General features: G+C 42.9%; 1 protein-coding gene across 2 annotated transcripts in view; it reads left to right on the top strand.

Moving 5' to 3' along the window:
• Nucleotides 1–20,358, top strand: part of FLT1 (fms related receptor tyrosine kinase 1) — a 205,945-nt gene that overhangs the window by 112,377 nt on the left and 73,210 nt on the right. The window contains exons 13-15 of one of the 2 annotated variants that reach the window (XM_040266732.1): nt 6,714–7,022; nt 11,953–12,099; nt 13,511–14,111. In XM_040266732.1, the coding sequence (XP_040122666.1) occupies nt 6,714–7,022; nt 11,953–12,099; nt 13,511–13,518 (464 nt within the window). In that variant the 3' untranslated portion in view covers nt 13,519–14,111. Of the gene's footprint in view, nt 1–6,713; nt 7,023–11,952; nt 12,100–13,510; nt 14,112–20,358 lie in introns of those variants that run through there. The other variant, XM_040266731.1, reaches the window with a different exon arrangement.

Consider the following 20,358-nt stretch of genomic DNA (forward strand, 5'->3'; position numbering starts at 1 on the left):
AATGTTGTCTTATATTCTAGTATCAAAAGCAATGAGCAGGGCTTCCCTGGTGGCATAGTGGTAAAGAATTCACCAACCAATGCAGGGGACACAGGTTCGATCCCTGATCTGGGAAGATTCCATGTGTCATGGGGCAAGCCAGCCCATGCACCAGAACTACAGACCCTGCGCTCTAGAGCCTGGGGGCCGCAACTGCTGAAACCCACATGCCCTCGAGCCCGTGTTCCACGAGAGAAGCCACTACAACGAGGTTGCACCACAACTAGAAAGCAGCCCCCGCTCTCTGAAACTAGAGAAAAGTCTGACCAGCAGCAAAGACCCAGCACAGCCAAAAATAAAGACATAATTTTTTTTTAATAAAAGATGAATGAGCAGAACTAACATGACCAATGAATTTACCAATGGTAAGTCAATGCCACCAACAGAAATATAAAAGTCACATGTGTGATTTAACATTTTCTAGTAGCCATTTTTTGAAGTAAAAAGAAAAAAGTCCATTTTATTAAACCCAACAGATCCCAAATCTATCATTTTAACATGTCTTCAGTATTTTTAAAAATGTTACACTGCTTTGGTTTTTAAAACTAGAATCGAAATAAAATCGAATGAAATTCAGCCCAGTCCCACTGGCCACATTTTCAAAGCTCGGAAGCCACAGGTGGTCCTGTATTGTACAGGGTTGCTCCAAGCCCCTGAAAAGGAAGCAGAACTTGGGTGATCCTGGACCTGAGAGGACATCCTGAGGGGCCTAGAATTTAAATCAGTTGAAAGAAGAGAACATTCTTGCCTTGGCATCTTCAGAATCAAGGCAAGAAGACCAACAGAGAGGCCCACAAACTATACATCTAACCACCTGCAAGTTCTAAACCATGCAGATAAGCTGGTAGATATATTTTGGCCTCTGGTGGACAAATATGCTTTCATGATGACCTGAAAGTCAGGTGCAAATCGAGAATTCTGGGTCTGCTAGGAGGGGCGTGTGGTAGTGCTGGAGGTGCAGGAGGAGCCCACCCCTGGCCAGCCAGCATTACTTGGCTCTGTCCCTACCGCAAGGGGCTGTGGGCCCTGGGGATGGTCTCCCCAGCCACACCTCCAAACTCTGTTTCCCCTCTCCAAGACAGTCTCCCTGAGCCCCCCAAGTGTGCAGACCGCCCAACAGTCTGACCTCAGGAGGGGGAAGAGGCCTGAGACCGTCTGGAAGCAGGCTTGGGATCATCTTCCAGGGAATTCCAGGACCCCGCTTGGCCCCTCCACTGTGGGGAGGGGTACAGCCAGAACAGAGAGCCCTGTGCCTGGGTCCACAGGCAGTACTGGGAGAGGATGCCCTGACTGAGGGGAGCTCCTCTCATTCCCTCATTGATCAGCGTCCCCAGGGAAGGTTCATCCGTGCTCAACATCCAGCATCAAAATCCAGCCCACACATCCCCCTGAGTTCTGCATGGCTCCAGCCTACATCTGTGCCCAGCACTGCTGCTGAAAGGACCCCAGCTGACAGAGCAGACCCCCTGCTGAACCCAGACAGAACTCACCCTTCACCTTCTCCCTACCACATGATCCACTTTATAACCGTGGAGCACTTGAAACCTTTTCTAGATCCCAAGGCTCATCCATGGAAAGGAGTGATGGGGATTCTATTCCAATATACCTGACTGGAAGCTCACAACATCTTTCCTCTAGAAGTTTAAGAGCTTTAATCTTAAAACTGAGTACAAATTCATAACGATCAAGTCCCCATTGTCTGGCATATCATTCTCCTAAATTCTTTGCTCCCAGCTTTGAAAAATTATAGTTTTTACTGGTAACTGAACATTACTGATGTTCATTACTTCTAAAACAATTCTCTCTTTCTTACTCAAATCTCTGTTGTGAGATTTAGTCTCACTGGATGGTTTAGTTGCTAAGTCGTGTCCAACGCTTGCAATCCCATGGTCTGTAGCCTGCCAGGCTCCTCTGTCCATGGAATTTTCCAGGCAAGAATACTGGAGTGGGGTGCCATTTCCTTCTCCAGGGGATCTTTCCAACCCAGAGATCAAACCTGAGACACCTGCATGGGCAGGCGGATTCTTTACCAACTTGAACCATGAGGAAAGCCTAGAGATGAGGCTAAATACTCTTAGGAATGTTGCACCTTCCATGACTATTTCCTGAAGAATGAGTGTATATTTGTTCAGTGTTTATATTTGACCTAGTGCAGCTCATGCTTTAAAAGAGCTGCCTAAAATTTAACTGCTTGAAATCAAGACCTAGATCTGGATCTTTCAGTTCAGTTGCTCAGTCGTGTCTGACTCTTTGCAACCCCATGAATCGCAGCTTGCCAGGCCTCCCTGTCCATCACCAACTCCCGGAGTTCACTCAGACTCACGTCCATTGAGTCGGTGATGCCATCCAGCCATCTCATCCTCAGTCGCAGCCATCTCATCCTCTGTTGTCCCCTTCTCCTCCTGCCCCCAATCTCTCCCAGCATCAGAGTCTTTTTCAATGAGTCAACTCTTTGCATGAGGTGGCCAAAGTACTGGAGTTTCAGCTTTAGCATCATTCCTTCCAAAGAACACCCAGGACCGATCTCCTTTAGAATGGACTGGTTGGATCTCCTTGCAGTCCAAGGGACTCTCAAGAGTCTTTTCCAACACCACAGTTCAAGAGCATCAATTCTTCAGTGCTCAGCTTTCTTTACAGTCCAACTCTCACATCCATACATGACCACTGGAAAAACCATAGCCTTGACTAGACAGACCTTTGTTGGCAAAGTAATATCTCTGCTTTTGAATATGCTCTCTAGGTTGGTCATAACTTTCCTTCCAAGGAATAAGCATCTTTTAATTTCATGGCTGCAATCACCATCTGCAGTGATTTTGGAGCCCCCCAAAATAAAGTCTGACACTGTTTCCACTATTTCCCCATCTATTTGCTGTGAAATGATAGGACCAGATGCCATGATCTTCATTTTGTGAATGATGAGCTTTAAGCCAACTTTTTCACTCTCCTCTTTCACTTTCATCAAGAGGCTTTGAGTTCCTCTTCACTTTCTGCCATAAGGGTGGTGTCATCTGCATATCTGAGGTTATTGATATTTCTTCCTACTGATCCTCATTTCAATCAAGGTTGGCCCCTCCTTAAAGTACAACAACAGAGTTGCCTTCCAAACTAATGACGACTGGTTCACTGTGGCCATTAACTCCTTCATGGTTTCTTCTCCACACTTTTGCCATTCACTAGAGGGATGGGATGGGGAGGGACTGGGAGGGAGGTCCAAGAGGGAGAGGATAGATGTATACCTATAGCTGATTCACTTTGTTGTACAGCAGAAACACAATATTGCAAAGCAACCATGCCCCAATTAAAAATAAAAATAAAATCAGAACCTTTCAGCAGTCTATAAACAAAAAACACCATAGTATCTAATTAAAACACACAAACCTTTCCAGTCACCACTCATTAAATGGTGAATGCTATTTCTGTTCTCCAGTAGAAGTCAAGTCTTTCCTATTGCCACCTGCAAAAGGAGCAGACACCTTTCATCCTTTTAACTTCTATACTTCTCTCTTGTCATGAACTTCATTCACTGGTTTGATCCAATCAAGTCAAAATGGCCAGCCCCAAGTGTGCACCTTTGTAAATACAGTCCTCTGTCATCTAACCCTGGGTAGAATGTCTGTTCTGAGCAAAGGTGAGTCTTCTCCATGCCATCTCCTAAGACGCCATGGATGTGATCATGTATCAGATGCATGAGTATGAGTTGGTTCTGCTGCTAACTGGACTGATCCCACTACAGATCCTTACGTGTGGCAAGACTGCTTGTTTTCACTTTGAGAGTCAGAAGGCAGACCTGCTTTCTTAGGTCTGTTTTTGTACTCAGGCTGAAAAAAACTTGACATGAATTAAGGGGAGAAATCCCTCTGGATTCATTAACTAGTTTAGGACATCTTATTTACCATCTCCCATGTGTCAAAAAAGAACAGCAGAGGGGCTGTCCTGAGAAATAGATCATTTCTAAGCACTGTCTGACAGCATAAACCAAACCAGCCTCTCCACAGGGTCTCTCGCCTGAGAAACAGACCTGAAAGCTGCCTTGGTGCTTCTCTCTTCCTGTGTGTGTGTTTTTGCTGTTTTGCTGGCACTCAGCATGACTGTGGGTGTGTTAGCAATTACTGAGGCTCAAACAGGAACAGCCCGGCCTTATCTCCCTGGCTTCCCAATGTCACTAAATGCATTTTATTTTGAGATTCCTGGTGGTGCTTGGCAAAGATAAACAAAATCTTCCATCAGGAAACCTGTGAGCTATTTCCACAGGAAGTTTCAAATCACTAAAGTAAATAGAAACTCTCGACATGATCTCAATGGTGTTACTTTGGCCCTCTTGGGTCCTAACCACAAGGATGAGACTTGGTAAATGGACGCTCGCCGTCTTTTGAGAAATGAGTGGATCACAACCAGGGCATGAGACTTCGGTCCTGGTATGTGTATAAAAGTTGATGGCTGATGGCTGGGAAAGTGTCCCAAATATAAAAAGATGCTGAATTCAAGGGGCTATTTCTGACACCTTATTGTTATGTTTAAAAAAAAAAAAAAAGGACTGTCAGCTGCTTCTGCCTCTTCTGGCAAATTCTTAGGTTTTTTTTGTTTTAAAAGCAGACAAACCTATGGTGCCTCCTCTCTCTCCCTTCATTGACGGCTTCATAAACCACTGCTACCCCCATCCTGGCTCCCAGGTTTCAGATGAATACTTTGGCATTTCTTCAGTCGTGACACTTTATAATAAAGCCAAAGCCCAGAAAAATCAGAAAAACAAGCAAAGTGAGATTTAGGAAAGAGTTGATATGATATCTAATTTTGGACTATTGTCCCCTTAAGGTTTAAAGGTTTCTTTATAGCTTTGTGTGCAAAGGATAATAATAATAATAGCATAACATAGTGCTTTTCATCTTCAAAGTTCTTTGTGAAATGTTGGCGACAATTCTTTGCTCAAGTGCAGATATGCCGCTAGTCACAAGCAATGGAAAGGTTTTGAGAGCAGGCCAGTTCAGGGCCAGGAACCAATGATTTTCTAAAGTTGTCTGGTGAGATGGTCAAAAGGAGATGAAGGAACTGTCAGCGTAGAAGCCAAATGATGGTCCAGGTTAAGAAAGCTGAGGAGGGAAGCTGTGAGGTGTGGCTAGAGGGGACAAGAGGATGGAAATGAAGGTTCGCTGGGAATCGTCGCTGGAGAAAATACCTTTTAATGATGTAGTCCCTTTAGGAAACTGTGTAATATTGTTTTCTTTAAGTGGATATATTGTATGTGTATTTGGTTCAAGAATTTTTCTTTGGGTTTTTTTTTTTAACCTACCTTGGCATACAGGATCTTAGCTCTCCTACTAGGGATCCAGCCCACCCCCCCTGCAGTGGAAGTGTCTTAACCCCTGGGCCACCAATGTGTGTGTTAATTGCTCTTTCGTGTCCGACTCTTTGCAACCCCATGGGCTGAAGCTCGTGAGGTTCCCCTGTCCATGGGATTCTCCAGGCAAGAACACTGGAATGGGTTGCCATTCCCTTCTCCAGGGGATCTTCCCGTCCCAGGGATCGAACTCGCGTCTCCTTGTGTTGCAGGCAGTCTGAGCCACTGGGGAACCAAAGAAGTCCCTTAGTATGTTTTTGAGAGCAAGTCTGATTTAGAAACCATCTGCCCCCAACTCTCTGCACTCTGGCAACTTTCCCAAATTACTTGTCCGCATTTTCAGAAGAACTCTTGCTCTTTTATGTTAAGTAGAAGTGGAGTGATGACCAAAGTGAAGTGAAAGTCGCCTAGTTGTGTCCAACTCTTTGCGACCCCATGGACTATACAGTCCATGGTATTCTCCAGGCCAGAATACTGGAGTGGGTAGCCTTTCCCTTCTCCAGGGGATCTTCCCAACCCAAGGATCGAAGCCAGGTCTCCCACATTGCAGGCAGATCCTTTACCAGCTGAGCCCTCAGGGAAGCCCAAGAATACTGGAGTGGGTAGCCTATCTCTTCTCCAGCGGATCTTCCCAACCCAGGAACTGAACCAGGGTCTCCTGCATTGCAGGCGGATTCTTTACCAACTGAGCTATCAGGGAATCCCCTAAGTAGAACAATCACCATAAATGGGTACCTGAGCAGGATAGCTGGCTCCCTTTGGCCCCTTGGTACCAGCAAAGAGCAGAGGAATGTGGGCCAGCCCAGCTAGGGAAGGATGCTATCAGTTCAAAGTGTAGGATTAAAGTGTTGACTGGAGTCTCCTAGCTCCAGCCTGGGACTTCCTGTCTCCTTCACAACTTAGTTAAGTAAATTTGCCTATCAAAGCACCTGTGGTTTCTTTTCTAGCACAAACTCCTCTTAGATCCCTTCACTATCTTGCCCACTTGCCAGGAGGAGTTCTGTACATGATAGAGCAATGGATTATCATCCCAAGTTATAAAAAAGCATCCCACTAAGCAATGTTTGGTAAATAAACATACCCTCCTAAGAACGTCCTATTTTGCATTTCCTGCCTCACTTTGATGGAGCAAATTGAGTTGGTTCCTACCTGCCACATCTGATCAGTTCCCTTAAAAAAAAAAAAAAAAAAAGATAAATACCATCCTTGTAATGCTGATGCTGAGACCATTTGTGCAGGGACAGTTCTTAAGATCCTTGACTATCTTGTGATGTGATACGGTCTCAGGTTGAGACACTGATTTTCTGATGAACTCAAGTCCTTTGTTCTTATTTTCCAGATGTGCCCCATGGATTTCAGGTGAGCTTGGACAAAATGCCTGCGGAAGGAGAGGACCTGAAGCTGTCTTGCACGGTGAGCAAGTTCTTGTACAGAGACATTACCTGGATTTTGCTGCGGACAGTGAACAACCAGACCACGCAACAGAGCATCAGCAAGCAAAAGACACCTGTCATGAAAGAGCACTCCATGACATTCAACCTTGTCATCAAGAATGCCTCCCTAGAAGACTCAGGCACCTATGCCTGCCGAGCTAGGAACATATACACAGGGGAAGAAATCCTCCAGAAGAAAGAAGTGATCATTAGAGGTGAGCACTGCAACAAAAAGGCTGTTTTCTCTCGGATCTCCAAATTTAAAAAAAGCACAAGGAATGATTGTACCACACAAAATAATGTAAAACATTAAAGGATTCATTACCAAGTAACAGTTGTCTCATATCATCTTGATTTATTGTCACTGTTGCTCATTTTCCGGCTCAGAGGAGAAGCTCCTCCCAAAATGAGTTTGGCGATGATAGGAGTAACAATGAGCCCGCCTGGGGCCCCCAGCTTGGGGCGCCCCGTTTGGGCCAAAGGGGTCCGCTCTCGGGGGCCGACCCAGTGCACGTTTGGATTTGGAGGTTCTATTGTGTTTTGCTCTTTGCTGTCTTCTCCCGCCTGATAAACGACAACTGGGGACTGACCCTTTCCTTCCACTTTAATGCCCACCCCTTTTTATGTTCATGCTTCCAAGCTGCCAACCTGAATAATTTAAACAGATGCTGGTGTCTACCAAAGATGGACATGGATATCGGTTCACTGGCCAGCCCAGAACTAGGGACACTTGAACTGGAGACTCTGTCGGACCTCTGCCGGATTTTATTTCCTGCTGTTGCCTTTGCTCTTTGATTTGTAAATAGCACCTGGATGATAGCAAGTTATAATGCTTATTTATTTGAAGATGCTTTTTTTTATATATGTTAAGCACATTAATTTTAAACTGGAGCGTCTAAGATGGTCCCCAGAGGTGCAAGGTGTTGGGATAATTCAGAGGTCTTAAAGCTTTATCACAGTGTGAATTACAAAAGTCCACTCAGGCCAAGCCCAGTTCTCTCCTGCGATTCCAGTATCTAGTCAACTAGTCCAGTGGGCTCCCTCCTCACTGCCCCTGAGTGGACCACATAGCCATTGACAGCACCTGAAGAAAAAGTGGATCACACCTTCATTTTCAATATTCTTGTTCCTGGTTAAAGAACTTTACCCTGTTCGATGGATGCCATTCAACGGTGTGCCATAATCAATTTATCAAGAAAATAAAGGCTATTGTGACCAGAGGTTTAATGCATTTTCTTAAACGTCAATCTCAAATTTGTCCATCAAAAAAAAAAAAAAAAAAAGTCCACTTCCCTCATATGCAAATGTTAATAGGGGTTATTTTTCCCCTGGGGATTAATGGTAAAACTACAGAAGCAGGACTCAAGAGTCATTCTAAAATGTATCCCATTTTCTAATCCAGAGAGATTTGTAATCTCTTGTTTTCAGCTTGCATTTGAGGGGAAAGTGACTTTTTCACCAGTTTCATGTGCATTGTTCTGTTGTTTTCATTTATGATTGATCATTGCCTGTGACTTGCCTGAACTACTGGAAAGCAAATTCTAATGACCAAAATATCCAAGGCTGAGAGCAGCAGTGGCTGGACTGGGTAGTAAGTAGGAGGTGTCAGCATGACAGCTCCTGAGGCTTGGGAACTCACCAGACTGTTTCCTCCTTTAGGTAGCAAGCTCTGTCCCACGGCTAAACTTGTCTTTCACGTGGGAATTGCTTTTGTCAGATGTGAAGGAGTAAACAATAGCTTTTCCCCAGATTGCCACTTTCATGGAGCCCCAAATGCTTTGAAAACAATTAGCAACCTGGAAGTTGTCAGCCCAAAGGAAAGAATAATCAATTGTATCTGGAAATTTTACCTATGGCTCTTTAGCCTGGCGAATTGTTCATTATAAGTCAGTGTGTTCCTCCAGGAAACAGTGCCTTAGTGCCTTAGGACTTGGGGGAGGGGAGTGCTCAGTTTTTTTTAATAAAGCTGAAAAAGCAAATGAAAAAACATGGTGAATTGGACATGCAGAACCGATCATTTCCCGGGTAGTGGAAGGACATAGTATTTTACAAAGGATGATGTCAGGAATCCCTTAGAGTAATGAATCCTTCCAGAGAGTTTCTAAAAGAAAAAATATGATTGGGTGGGTTTTGACTTTTGTCCATTTGTCTTCTGGGTGTGGCATAAGGGTAGGGGAGGAGAACAAGAAAGAACAAGGAGCCTGCTGTGGAGAATGACTGAGATGGAGTAGAGGGTGTGAGGCTGGTTCCTCAGGCCCCTTTCCAGATGGAGAAGAGAAACCACTTATTTGTGGGACCCAGCAGATCCCTGGGGCACAGATGCTGAGAAGGAAAAGGACCTGGTGGGGTGCTATCTTTGGCTACTGATAAGCAGCAGAAATATTTTTTTCATCCCAGTTTTCTCCATTTGAAGGGATCTTCTCCCTTTCATTAAATTTTGGAAAGCAGCTATCTGTTTCCATCAAATAACTCAGGTTTAAAAATATGGGTGCAATGTACCTTTTCTCTATTTAAAAATTCTGAAATAGATGACTATAAAGTGGGAATTGATTAAAAAAAAAAAAAAAAAAGATTCCTTGGTTGATTTAGGCCATTTAGAAACTTGCCAAAAATGAGACTTTGCACCTAGGAGAACTTTTTATTTTCAAACATGGGTACAGAGGAAAAAATCCTCATACTGTATGTTTCAGACATGTTGATATGAACTCTGTATTTAGCTGAGAGTCCTCTGCTCATACTTCCGTCTTTGTGCTTCTTCTTGTCTGATGTTCGTTTGGTTCAGAGAGGGCTTTGGGAAGCTGTGCGTGACGTTTATGTTAAAATGTTCTCTTTCATATAAGCATTGTTTTCAAACACACCTGTCAGGGAAGCCAGATCCTGTCTGTGCTGTTGATGGTTCCAGTTTGTAGCCATGAAAATAATCTGGGTGTGACGGGCCATGTATTCAGGCTTCCTCTTTATAATAAGGCCTATGGGTAATGATGGATTATTTTTTCATATTTGGTGCCTGGGAAATAGTAAATGTGCTGGAGGAAGCCACTACAAGTATAACCCAGTGATCTGGGTCTGTTCTGGGTTTTAAATAAGATGTGTCACACTTGGCTGTAAAATATGTGAAATAGTAATATGATGCTGTTCTTTATTATCTTGTCATGTGTCACTGATATGTCTGGGGTCCTGATTGTAAAAACGTCAAAATTGTAATGATCGAGCATGTAAAAGTTATCAAAGTGGAAGAGTTTGATGCATGGCTGCGTTAAGCTACTTGACAGAGCGGACAGAACGTAAACCCAGAAATATTAAAATGAGTCTGCACGACAGACTAGGAGAACTACACTGAAACAGGTCAAAGGATGGCTGCTGTTATGCATTTCACACTCTATTTGAAGAGTCGATACATTAGCACGCCTTCAGTTCTTTTTGCCTTCAGATTTCATTTTGTATAAAATGAGAAAAGGCTGATAATCATAAGCTATGGAAATCCAAACTGAATGAAAAATCTGTTTCTTCTAACAGACAGCCACCCTGCCACGTCATGCTGTGTCAACATGTTATCAGTCATTTAGTAACATACTTTTTAACCTGAGGTTTCTCAGCTGCTCTAATGAATGCTCATACAGAGAGTCTCCCTGCAGGAATAAAATCAGAAAGGAGTGGGGACTCAGCAGAGTTCTGCAGGGACATGGAATCAAAGCCATTCATTGCAAGGTGTCATCTCTTAGAGCATTGTGGGTCAGGAAGATCCGCTGGAGAAGAGATAGGCTACCCACTCCGGGCTTCTCGGGCTTCTCTGGTGGCTCAGACAGTAAGGAATCTGCCTGCAATGTGGGAGGCCTTCAATCCCTGGGTCGGGAAGATCCCCTGGAGCAGGGCATGGCAACCCACTCCAGTTTTCTAGCCTGGAGAATTCTGTGGACAGAGGAGCCTGGCGGGCTGCAGTCCATGGGGTTGCAGAGAGTCAGACTGAGCGACTAAGCGCACACACATACAAGCTGCTTTCACAGTGTTAGTTCAATGAGAGGAGGACATCAGAAATGGGCCAAGTCAGCGCAGAAACCAATCACACAAAATGTGTGAGTCATGCCAGAACTCTTTTGATTTATCTTCCCAGATGGGCAACAAGTGGTGGGGAGGATGGTTTGAGAGAGTGGGAAAGATTATAGGAGCCAATTTTATCCTTCTATCTTGGAACTTACCAATCCAGCACCTGTCCAGCTAGAATGTATACTCATCAGCAGGACTGACTCCATTAAAATAGAGACGCTGTACTCACGGGGCCTTGGGGTACTGCTGTTTCTGTGTGGGATTTTAGTGTTATAATGTATTGCCTCCTAATGTATTAAATTCATTTTGTTGTACTATATTGGTTGGCATTTTATTAAAATAAATTGTATTGTATCATATTTGTATGTTTTAAGAGAAAGTAATATAAAATACATTATTTGTGCTATTATATAGTACAAAAACTACACATCTGTGCCTCTGTCTCTTGAATTAATCCTTTGGTCGTTTGCATTGGGGAAGGGATTGGAGGAAGGAAACACTCCTAATAAAAAGTTTTCAAAGTTCAAGAAATTCTCCTGTTTGGTCTGCTACCTTACAGTTTAGGTTACTGACTGCTGAGAGACACAAGCATGCCATCCCATGTTAGTAAGATGCAAAAATGCACAGATTAGCTCATTACTATCATGTGAATAAAACACAAAAAATGCAAAATTCAGTTAGCTCATCACTGTAACTCCCTGCATATATGTAAAAATTCACTACCAACCGTATCCAAAATTATGTCTGTTTCCTTTTTAGTTCCTAAAATATCATGCAAAAATCTGTAAATTTTAGAAAAAAAAAAGCTTATCTCAAAGAAAGGAAGGAAACTAGCTGGCCAGGCAAAAACCTTGATACTGAAATCTAAAAATACAGAACTGAGTTCTTGATTTTCCTCTGTGTTCTAACAGATTTCAGTTTATTGCAGTAACTTAAGAGGAAGCGGTAGGCTAACCACAGAGGAAAAATGGAGGGAACAAAATATGAATGAACACGTACAGCTGAGTTTTGCTGCTTTTCCATCTGCAAAGTGTCGATATGCATATATAACGAAAGAATGAGACCTGAGAGTAATAACAATTCCCTTTCTTTATCCACTAGATCAGGAAGCACCCTACCTCCTGCGAAACCTCAGTGACCGCACAGTCGCCATCAGCAGTTCGACGACTCTAGACTGTCATGCTAATGGCGTCCCAGAGCCTCAGATAACCTGGTTTAAAAACAACCACAAAATACAACAAGAACCTGGTAAGAGACTTTTTTCGTTGAGTTTCCTCTCTCTCCTCTGCCTCTTAAAATCCCTAAAGCTTTCTTCCAGGATGTCTAAAGCTGCTGATAGAACTGCAAAAATCCTATTTGAGCTCTGATTCATGGTTAAGCCACTTCCAGGGAAGGATACTGAAGTCAGTTCTTGTATAGACCATATTACTAAGCCCGTAGAAAGAGTCTTCCAGAGTCTGCTTTAAATCAGGCATTCAGGGGATTGCCTGGTGGTCGAATGGTTAGGACTCAGCTTTCACTGCCTGGGGGCCTGGGTTTGATCCCTGGTCTGGGAGCTAAGACCCCACAAGCTGCCAAAAACAATAGAAATAAAAAATTGTGCATTCAGAAAATGGTAAGAGCCACTCAGAAAATGTTTCAGTTCATCTGGACAACAGGGAAAAGTGAGGAGTTAGTTCCTCCAGTTTGAGGTAAAGCAGAGCTTTGAATGCCTGGCATAGTTTAAGTTCAGAGTAGATTTATAATCTCCTTAGTTCACTGATACTGATTTCAATGATTTGGTTTAAAAAATATTTAAAATTATATTTTGGAATACTGATAAGAAAAAAAACCCATTTAAACTGATGGTTGTTTGTTGATCTTTCAACAACAACAAAAAAAACTAGAGTTAAATCCACAAGTTTAAACATTATCTGTTGTATGTCTTGTGATTCCCTAGTTAAATAAGATTTATAAAGATTTTTTTATGTGGACCATTTTTTTTTAAGTCTTTATTGAATTTGTTACAATGTTCCTTCTGTTTCCTTTTTTTTTATGTTTTGGTTTTTTGGCCATGAGTCCTGTGCAATCTTAGCTTTCCAGCCAGGGCTCGAACCAATACTCTGGCATTGGAAGTAGAGTCTTAACCACTGAACTGCCAGGGAAGTCCCTTAAATAAAATTAAAATGAACTTATTTCTAATTTTGACTAGTAATTACATTTATAGTAAAGATAAACTTGCCATTTATTTGCAACATCCCAACAACCTAATTCAAATATTGGCAATGTGGAATCCTCCTTCCATGTGAATCCTCTACTCAAAATGAAATCTATTTGTGTTTGATGCACAGGAAAAGGTTCTGGTAGAATGTCACCGATTTTAAGGTATCTACAAATATCTTAGAGAGGCCGGACACCAAGCGGGTCCAAAACTGATCACATCACATGATTCTTCTCCTCTTGTATAGACACCATGTATCCATCATCCACACCAAAGGTGGTCCACCTTCTTCCCCCTCTTCCTCTGATCCATCAGGCTGAGCAGATTGTACAAAATATGAACTGTTTCTGCTTCCCTCTTGTCAGTCTCCTGGTTCAGGTGTTCACTTGGACATTTGCAGGCGTCTCCTAACTGGTCTCCCTACCTCTCTTCTCTCTTTGCATCTTTTTTGCCACCCAGTTGCCTAAAATGTCACATCTCTGTTCCAAGTCCTCCACTGGCTCTCCATCGCAAGATCAAGTTCAAGCATCTGACAAGGAAGGCCCTCCACAGTGGTCCCTGCCTGCTCCACACAGCTGTATGCTCCCCTGCCTTGAACGCTACATTCTAGCAATTGTCACGCTCTTATAGATCATGGCATGTGTTACACTGCTTCAAACTCTATGCTTTGTTTGCTCCTGTGTCCCCTCTGCCTGGTGTGTCTTCATGGAAGACTGACCCATCCCTTCAGATGCAGATTGGGTGTTTTCCCACCAGAAAGCCTTACTCAACACCTGCAAAGAGAAGGCAGGTCCTCCAAGAGTCTTTATTATCCAGGAGTATTTCTGTTCTCTTACTGAGCCATTTTATAGTCATCAGTTCATGTGAATCTGTATTATCCACACATTGCTACTGACCTCTTCCTGTACTGTATCATGCTGTCTTCCTCTATGTTTATCATCATATCATGCCCTCATCCTGAAGACAGTGTCTTTCATGTTATTTGTATCTTGTCTTTTTTTCCTCCAAACCTGTCGGAGTGGTTGGCAATCCATAAATGTTCCATGAATGAATGAATGGAGTGGTTTTCAACAAATCTCATTCTATCCTTAGCAAACTCACTTGGTAGCACAAATGCCTAGACTTTGGGTGGTGGGGAGAGAGGCTTTATCATAGAATTTTTAAAGCTAAAGGGACTTTTGGACTGTCTTGAGTTCCACTTGGAGAATGGAAAATGTAGGTGCAAAGAGGCAAAGTGACACGCTACTGAGAAGGATAGTTTCACATTTACATTACTATGTGTAAAATTAGATTAACCAGTGGGAATTAGCTGTAAGACGCAGTGAGCTCAAATCTGGTGCCCTGTGACAACCTGGAGGGGTGGGATGGGCTGGGAGGTGGGAGGGAAGTTTAAGAGGGAAGGGACATACATATACCTATGACTGATACATGTTGATGTAGGGCAGAAACCAACACAATATTGTAAAGCAGTTATCCTCCAATTAAAAAAGAAAAAGAAAAAGGATAGTTTCAGAAAAAATTCATCCCTTGCAGTATTCTAACAAAATAAAAGGGTGAATGAATATGTGAATAAGGAAGCAACTTGGGAAGCAATGTCTATATAGGCTCTCCTTAGAGATTCAGAGTTCACATTAGTATTTTATTAAGGATCCAAAGAAGTCCTATACTGAAGAAATCAGGTGAGATTGTGGTTTCAAGTTCTGTGTTCCCCAAAGTGAGTTGATAACAAAATATATTCCATATTTTATGAAATATTATTATGAGATGTTGGATGATTCTTTGAAAGTAGTGAATTTGACTTAAATTCAGTTTTCATACTTTGGATATGGGTTAAAGAATTAGAGTTGAACCAATTTGAAAGCCCACAACCATTCTGGGATTAGAGGAGAGAAAAGAAGTTATTACAAACAGAAAATATTAAGAGGTGTTGAGAGGGTTTGAACCTCCTGGGTCAGAGAATTTGGGAAACTCGCTTATACTTACTCTTTGAGCCTCTCTTTCCTTATTTATAAAATTGAGATAATACCAACCACATAGGAATGTAGTATGGTTTAAATGAGTTAATATAACTAAGTTGACCCACAGTCATGGCTTAGTAAATACTACCTTCCCACACATCTCATTTATACAGAAATTGGCCCATGAGTTGACAGAATTTGTTAAATGGTATCAGAGGGTTAATGTCATCTCAAAAGTCAAATAACTTAACAAAAATGTATTCCTCACAACTGTTTCTAATCTTCCGAGGGCCAAAAGAAGCATGTCTATCAGTATAAAGAGTGTTATATAAATTATATGAAATCTTTCCTAAATATCATTCTAATATGCTATTGGGGTGGTGGGTTAGTCACTCAGTCGTGTCTGACTCTTTGTGACCCCATGGACTATAGTCTGCCAGGCTCCTCTGTCCGTGGGACTCTCCAGGCAAGAATACTGGAGTAGATAGCTATGCCCTCCTCCAAGGAATCTTCCCAACCTGGGGATCGAACCCATGTTTCCTGCATTATAGATGGTCTCCTGCATTGCAGGCTAATGCTTTGCTGCAGAGCCACCAGGGAAGACCAATATGCTATTATTAGCATTTATTGAGTTCGGCTACACTACGTTGTCGATTTTCTCTCTCTCTTCCTTTTATTCACACTTTAAAACTACCATAGCTTTTTGGAGAGGAATTTCTTAACTTTTCTGGGGATAATTGCTTGCTTACATGTATATGGTGTCTGTAAAGTTTCATATGTAAGATTCCCATTTGTGGCAGCAAATTCAACAGCCAGTGCAACACACTATGACTGTGACCCTTTTGTCCATGTGTATAGATAAGTGAAGATCACTGATAACCAGAGTGAACATCCTTGACTCACTGTTTGTTCCAAAGCTGATATCGAAAAACATCAAGATCACAGGCTGAAAAAGACTTGAGAACTAGTCCATCATATCCTAAGCCTTTGAAAGCTCACCTGGGTTTTAGTAACCTGAGAATAAACTGTACTTCCATTAGACACTTGAGATGCCTCTTTTTATACCAAGCCTGGCAACTCAAAAAGAACTCATATACCGAGAGCATTTCAGTGACTTTGGATCATTGACAGGATCCAGCCCATTATCACTGTTTTTTGTTAAATGACAACTTACTCGATTCCAAAAACAACAGAGTTAAGGCTCTAGACAAGTGGGGATGAAATAGCTGGTGAGAGAAATGAGGGGAGGGCAACTTCTTCCCTAAGCATGCAGCTCAGGGAAGTGTGTTTTCAGGGGGCAGGAGGCCCTCTCCCTGGGGTACCCACGGGGCGGGCTTCCCACTGCCAGCTGTACGACCCAGCACAACCACAGGCTTTGCGGGGCCCTGGACAGCATGAGCTCAGCCTGCTAACTTCCATCTACGCCCACGGCCCCCGACAGTCTACCCTGGCTCCCTAGCCTAGAAGACGCCCCTGGCCTCTGGCCACCAGGGCCCCCTTTCACATCCAATGGCACACATCATGCTGCTCTCTCTCTGAAGCCTGAGTTTATTCACAACCCACGCCACGTCGTACAGCACGTCACTCAGCTGTTCTCTGGTTTCATGTGTGACTGTTCAAACCTTTGAAGATATGCTATCTTTATAGGCCTTCCTTATCAAAAAAAAAAAAAATGTACTGAGTGCTCACCAGATACCCGAGGAGCTGTTAAGAGTTTACGAAAGTCTCATTTACCCTCCACGGCTGTCGACCGGCATCTGAAGCAGGTGCTGTTATCAGCCGCATTTCCAGAGCTGTTTTGACCTGACACTCTGGTGAGGCGCCCGGTCCTCGCTGAAGCCCCTTACTAATATTTCTTTGTTCACTCCTCCTACCAGTTCTATGCTAAATTATCATGCCTGTTTGATGAGCTAAGGGGTGAGGAAGCAGAAACATGGGAGAAATGACTAAGTGGTAGGGTTAGTGGGTAGCAGACCAAGCGTTAAACCAGAAGAGCAACTCTGACACCCAGACCCTGGATACAGATACACCATGTGGAGCTAAACACTAGTTCCCATCACTCAGAAGAGAATAGACAGACACTAGTTTTAAATGATCTTGTGGGCATAAGTCAGCGTTGAAAACAAGGAAGATTTTCTAATTTCCAACTCTTAACGTTTAGGCTTCCTAAAAACCTCACTGAATTTTTAAAATTTATTTTTAATGTAAAGCATATTAAAACCATTTAAAGCATTTTTTAAAAAGTGGACATGCCATATATAAAATTAAAAATTCTTTTGAACCAAAATCCAGTTACTTTTAAATCTCAAAAGGTCCAAAATTCATTCTGTATCAGCCTTACAGTCTTTTTACTCACGTAATAAAACATTAAGGCACTGTTTTGTGTCTGGTGCTGTGCTAAGCTCTCTGAATATAGTGCTGAACAAGAAAATGAAAATCTGAATAAGCACACATCTAACATAATAGTGTGTGTGTTTGCGTGAATATAACTTCTTCAAGCAGCAACCATGTGTGTCCCTACTCACTGTCATAGGTCAATAGGCACCAGAGTTAATGAGTCTAAACACTGGAATAAGGTACACTATTAAATGAAACAAGTAGAAAATGTGACTCCATCACAGATTAAAAGATCTTTAATACGTTAGGTAACTGAAAAAAAATACATCCTTTGTGCTTTTAATTGAAATATTTTCATTTTAATTCCTAATGCTGAGCATACAGCAGGTTCTCAATCATCCATTTTTAGTGGAATACATAGAATGGAAGAGAGATAAAGAGGAAATAAGAGAAAATATGTGATAAAGATTGGAGAACCTCCGAACTAGACCCAAGTCAGGAAGCAACTGGGAACAACTAGGAGGGACAGTAGGGTACAAAGTGTTGAAAGGAGGTGATTTGAGACATATTTCCTTTGAAGGGACAGGTGACCAAAGAATGGAGCTGCTAAAGTGAGTATAATATAAAGGACCAAACATGAAAGAAAAATGTCCTGAGATAGGACCAGCACCAGAACATCACCACGAGAACTCTAGGCTGGAGACACGTTCTCTTTGGCAGTGGCTCTTTTGAGTACCGTTTGATTCTTAGCAGTCTACAGACAGGGAAGCTCCTTTAAGAAACATTCTTTCTGCTAGGGCCACCATATTTAGAGTATGCACCCAGACTTGGAACAATGTTATGAAGTCACCTTGGAGAACTCCTGGTTCCCCCAGGGTGTCCTGGTGACCCCTGCACCCGCCTGCCGATGGGACTGGCAGTTACCCCAAATGATCAGAAAGTCCCCTTTCTAGCTCACACTCTTCCCAGATTCTCCAGTGAGGTTCTAAGATGTTTCATGCTGTGACAGCCAAGTAAGCACAAGAAGAGGGGCTGCTGGCTGGGGGCTTCGGAGTGACACAGTAAGGAATCAAGGTCAGTTTGCAAAGCAGAGGTAGCAGGAGGCAGGCCCAGCTTAGGGCTACACCAGCGTAAGCAAGAACCACCTCCCAAATTGGGGCGCAGAGGAAGTGGGGTTCCTGACAAGAGCCATGAACTACTAAAAAAGTACACTCTTCTCTAAAAATATTTCAGAGAACAGAAGGTGATAGTGACCTGTGATGCTGTTAGTAAAGCCCAAGAAACCATCATCAAAATCTCTAGGACAGCAAGGCATTTTCAGAATATTTTAAGATTAAAGCAGTAGGGTTCAAACCACAAAGAGTTTCAGTTCAGTTCACTCAGTCATGTCCGACTCTTTGCAACCCCATTGACTGCAGCACGCCAGACTTCCCTGTCCATCACCAACTCCCAGAGCTTACTCAACCATGTCCATTGAGTCAGTGATGCCATCCAACCATCTCATCCTCTGTCGTCCCCTTCTCCTCCCACCTTCAATCATTCCCATCATCAGGATCTCTTCAGATGAGTCAGTTCTTCACATCAGGTGCCAAAGTATTGGAGCTTCAGCTTCAGCATCAGTCCTTCCAATGAATATTCAGGACTGATTTCCTTTAGGATGGACTGGTTGGATCTCCTTGCAGTCCAAGGGACTCTCAAGAATCTTCTCCAACACCACAGTTCAAAAGCATCAATTCTTTGGCACTCAGCTTTCACATGACTACTGGAAAAATGATAGCTTTGACTAGACGGACCTTTATTACCAAGAGTTTAGGGAGAATAAATTCCATCTTGAATGGACAGAGGCTGGAAGAGGAATCACTGATCAATACTCCTTCCTAAGTGAGATCTTGGTCACCAGAGTTATTTATCCAGTGATATCGTTACTGTGTCACTGATGCAAATCTCTGTACCCGTAAGCGATTATTCAAATCAAGGTGACTGACTGTCCTAGTACCCAGAGGACAGAATTACACCTGAAGCATAAAGTGGTTTTCATGGATCTGGGAGAGATGCTAAGGAAAAGTAGAGGAGAAAGGTGAACAAGGATGCTGATGCCGGGGGATGATAAACTGACTGTCACTCTCAAGCTATTTCTGCTTTATTTCCTAGAACAATAAAATTCAGAAATGTCTATTAACCTTCCACAAAACTTATAGAGTAATTGCCTTTTCTTCCTCATGGAAATGTACCCTTATGGTGCAAAATAGGTTAAGAAACACTGCAGGAAAGAAATGAGGCCATGCTGCCCAGGCACACAGAAGGCAGTGAGTGGGGAGTGAGTAGTCTCTGTCACCTGACCTGAGCCAATCAGTCAGTTCATGTGATCAGTGAAGCGGCCGTTTACGTCATCCCTTCCCCTTCCATCAGTGTCTCTAAAGTAAGGGGGTCCAGGTACCCAGACAGAGAAGGGCCAAGCCCTACTAGCAGACACCCCAGTAGCTCTTCTCCAAGAAGAACGCTTCTGCTAGAATCTTCTCAGGGCTTGATTTACTTGTATCTCTGACAACAGTATAAGCTTAAAGGACATCCCTAAGATTGCCGGGAGAAATATCAATAACCTCAGATATGCAGATGACACCACCCTTATGGCAGAAAGTGAAGAGGAACTCAAAAGCCTCTTGATGAAAGTGAAAGAGGAGAGTGAAAAAGTAGGCTTAAAGCTCAACATTCAGAAAACGAAGATCATGGCATCTGGTCCCATCACTTCATGGCAAATAGATGGGGAAACAGTGGAAACAGTGTCAGACTTTATTTTGGGGGGCTCCAAAATTACTGCAGATGGTGACTGCAGCCATGAAATTAAAAGATGCTTACTCCTTGGAAGGAAAGTTATGACCAACCTAGATAGCATATTCAAAAGCAGAGACATTACTTTGCCAACAAAGGTCCGTCTAGTCAAGGCTATGGTTTTTCCAGTGGTCATGTATGGATGCGAGAGTTGGACTGTGAAGAAGGCTGAGTACCAAAGAA

Source organism: Oryx dammah, unplaced genomic scaffold (assembly GCF_014754425.2).
Source record: "Oryx dammah isolate SB20612 unplaced genomic scaffold, SCBI_Odam_1.1 HiC_scaffold_24, whole genome shotgun sequence".
Taxonomy (NCBI): Eukaryota; Metazoa; Chordata; class Mammalia; order Artiodactyla; family Bovidae; genus Oryx; species Oryx dammah.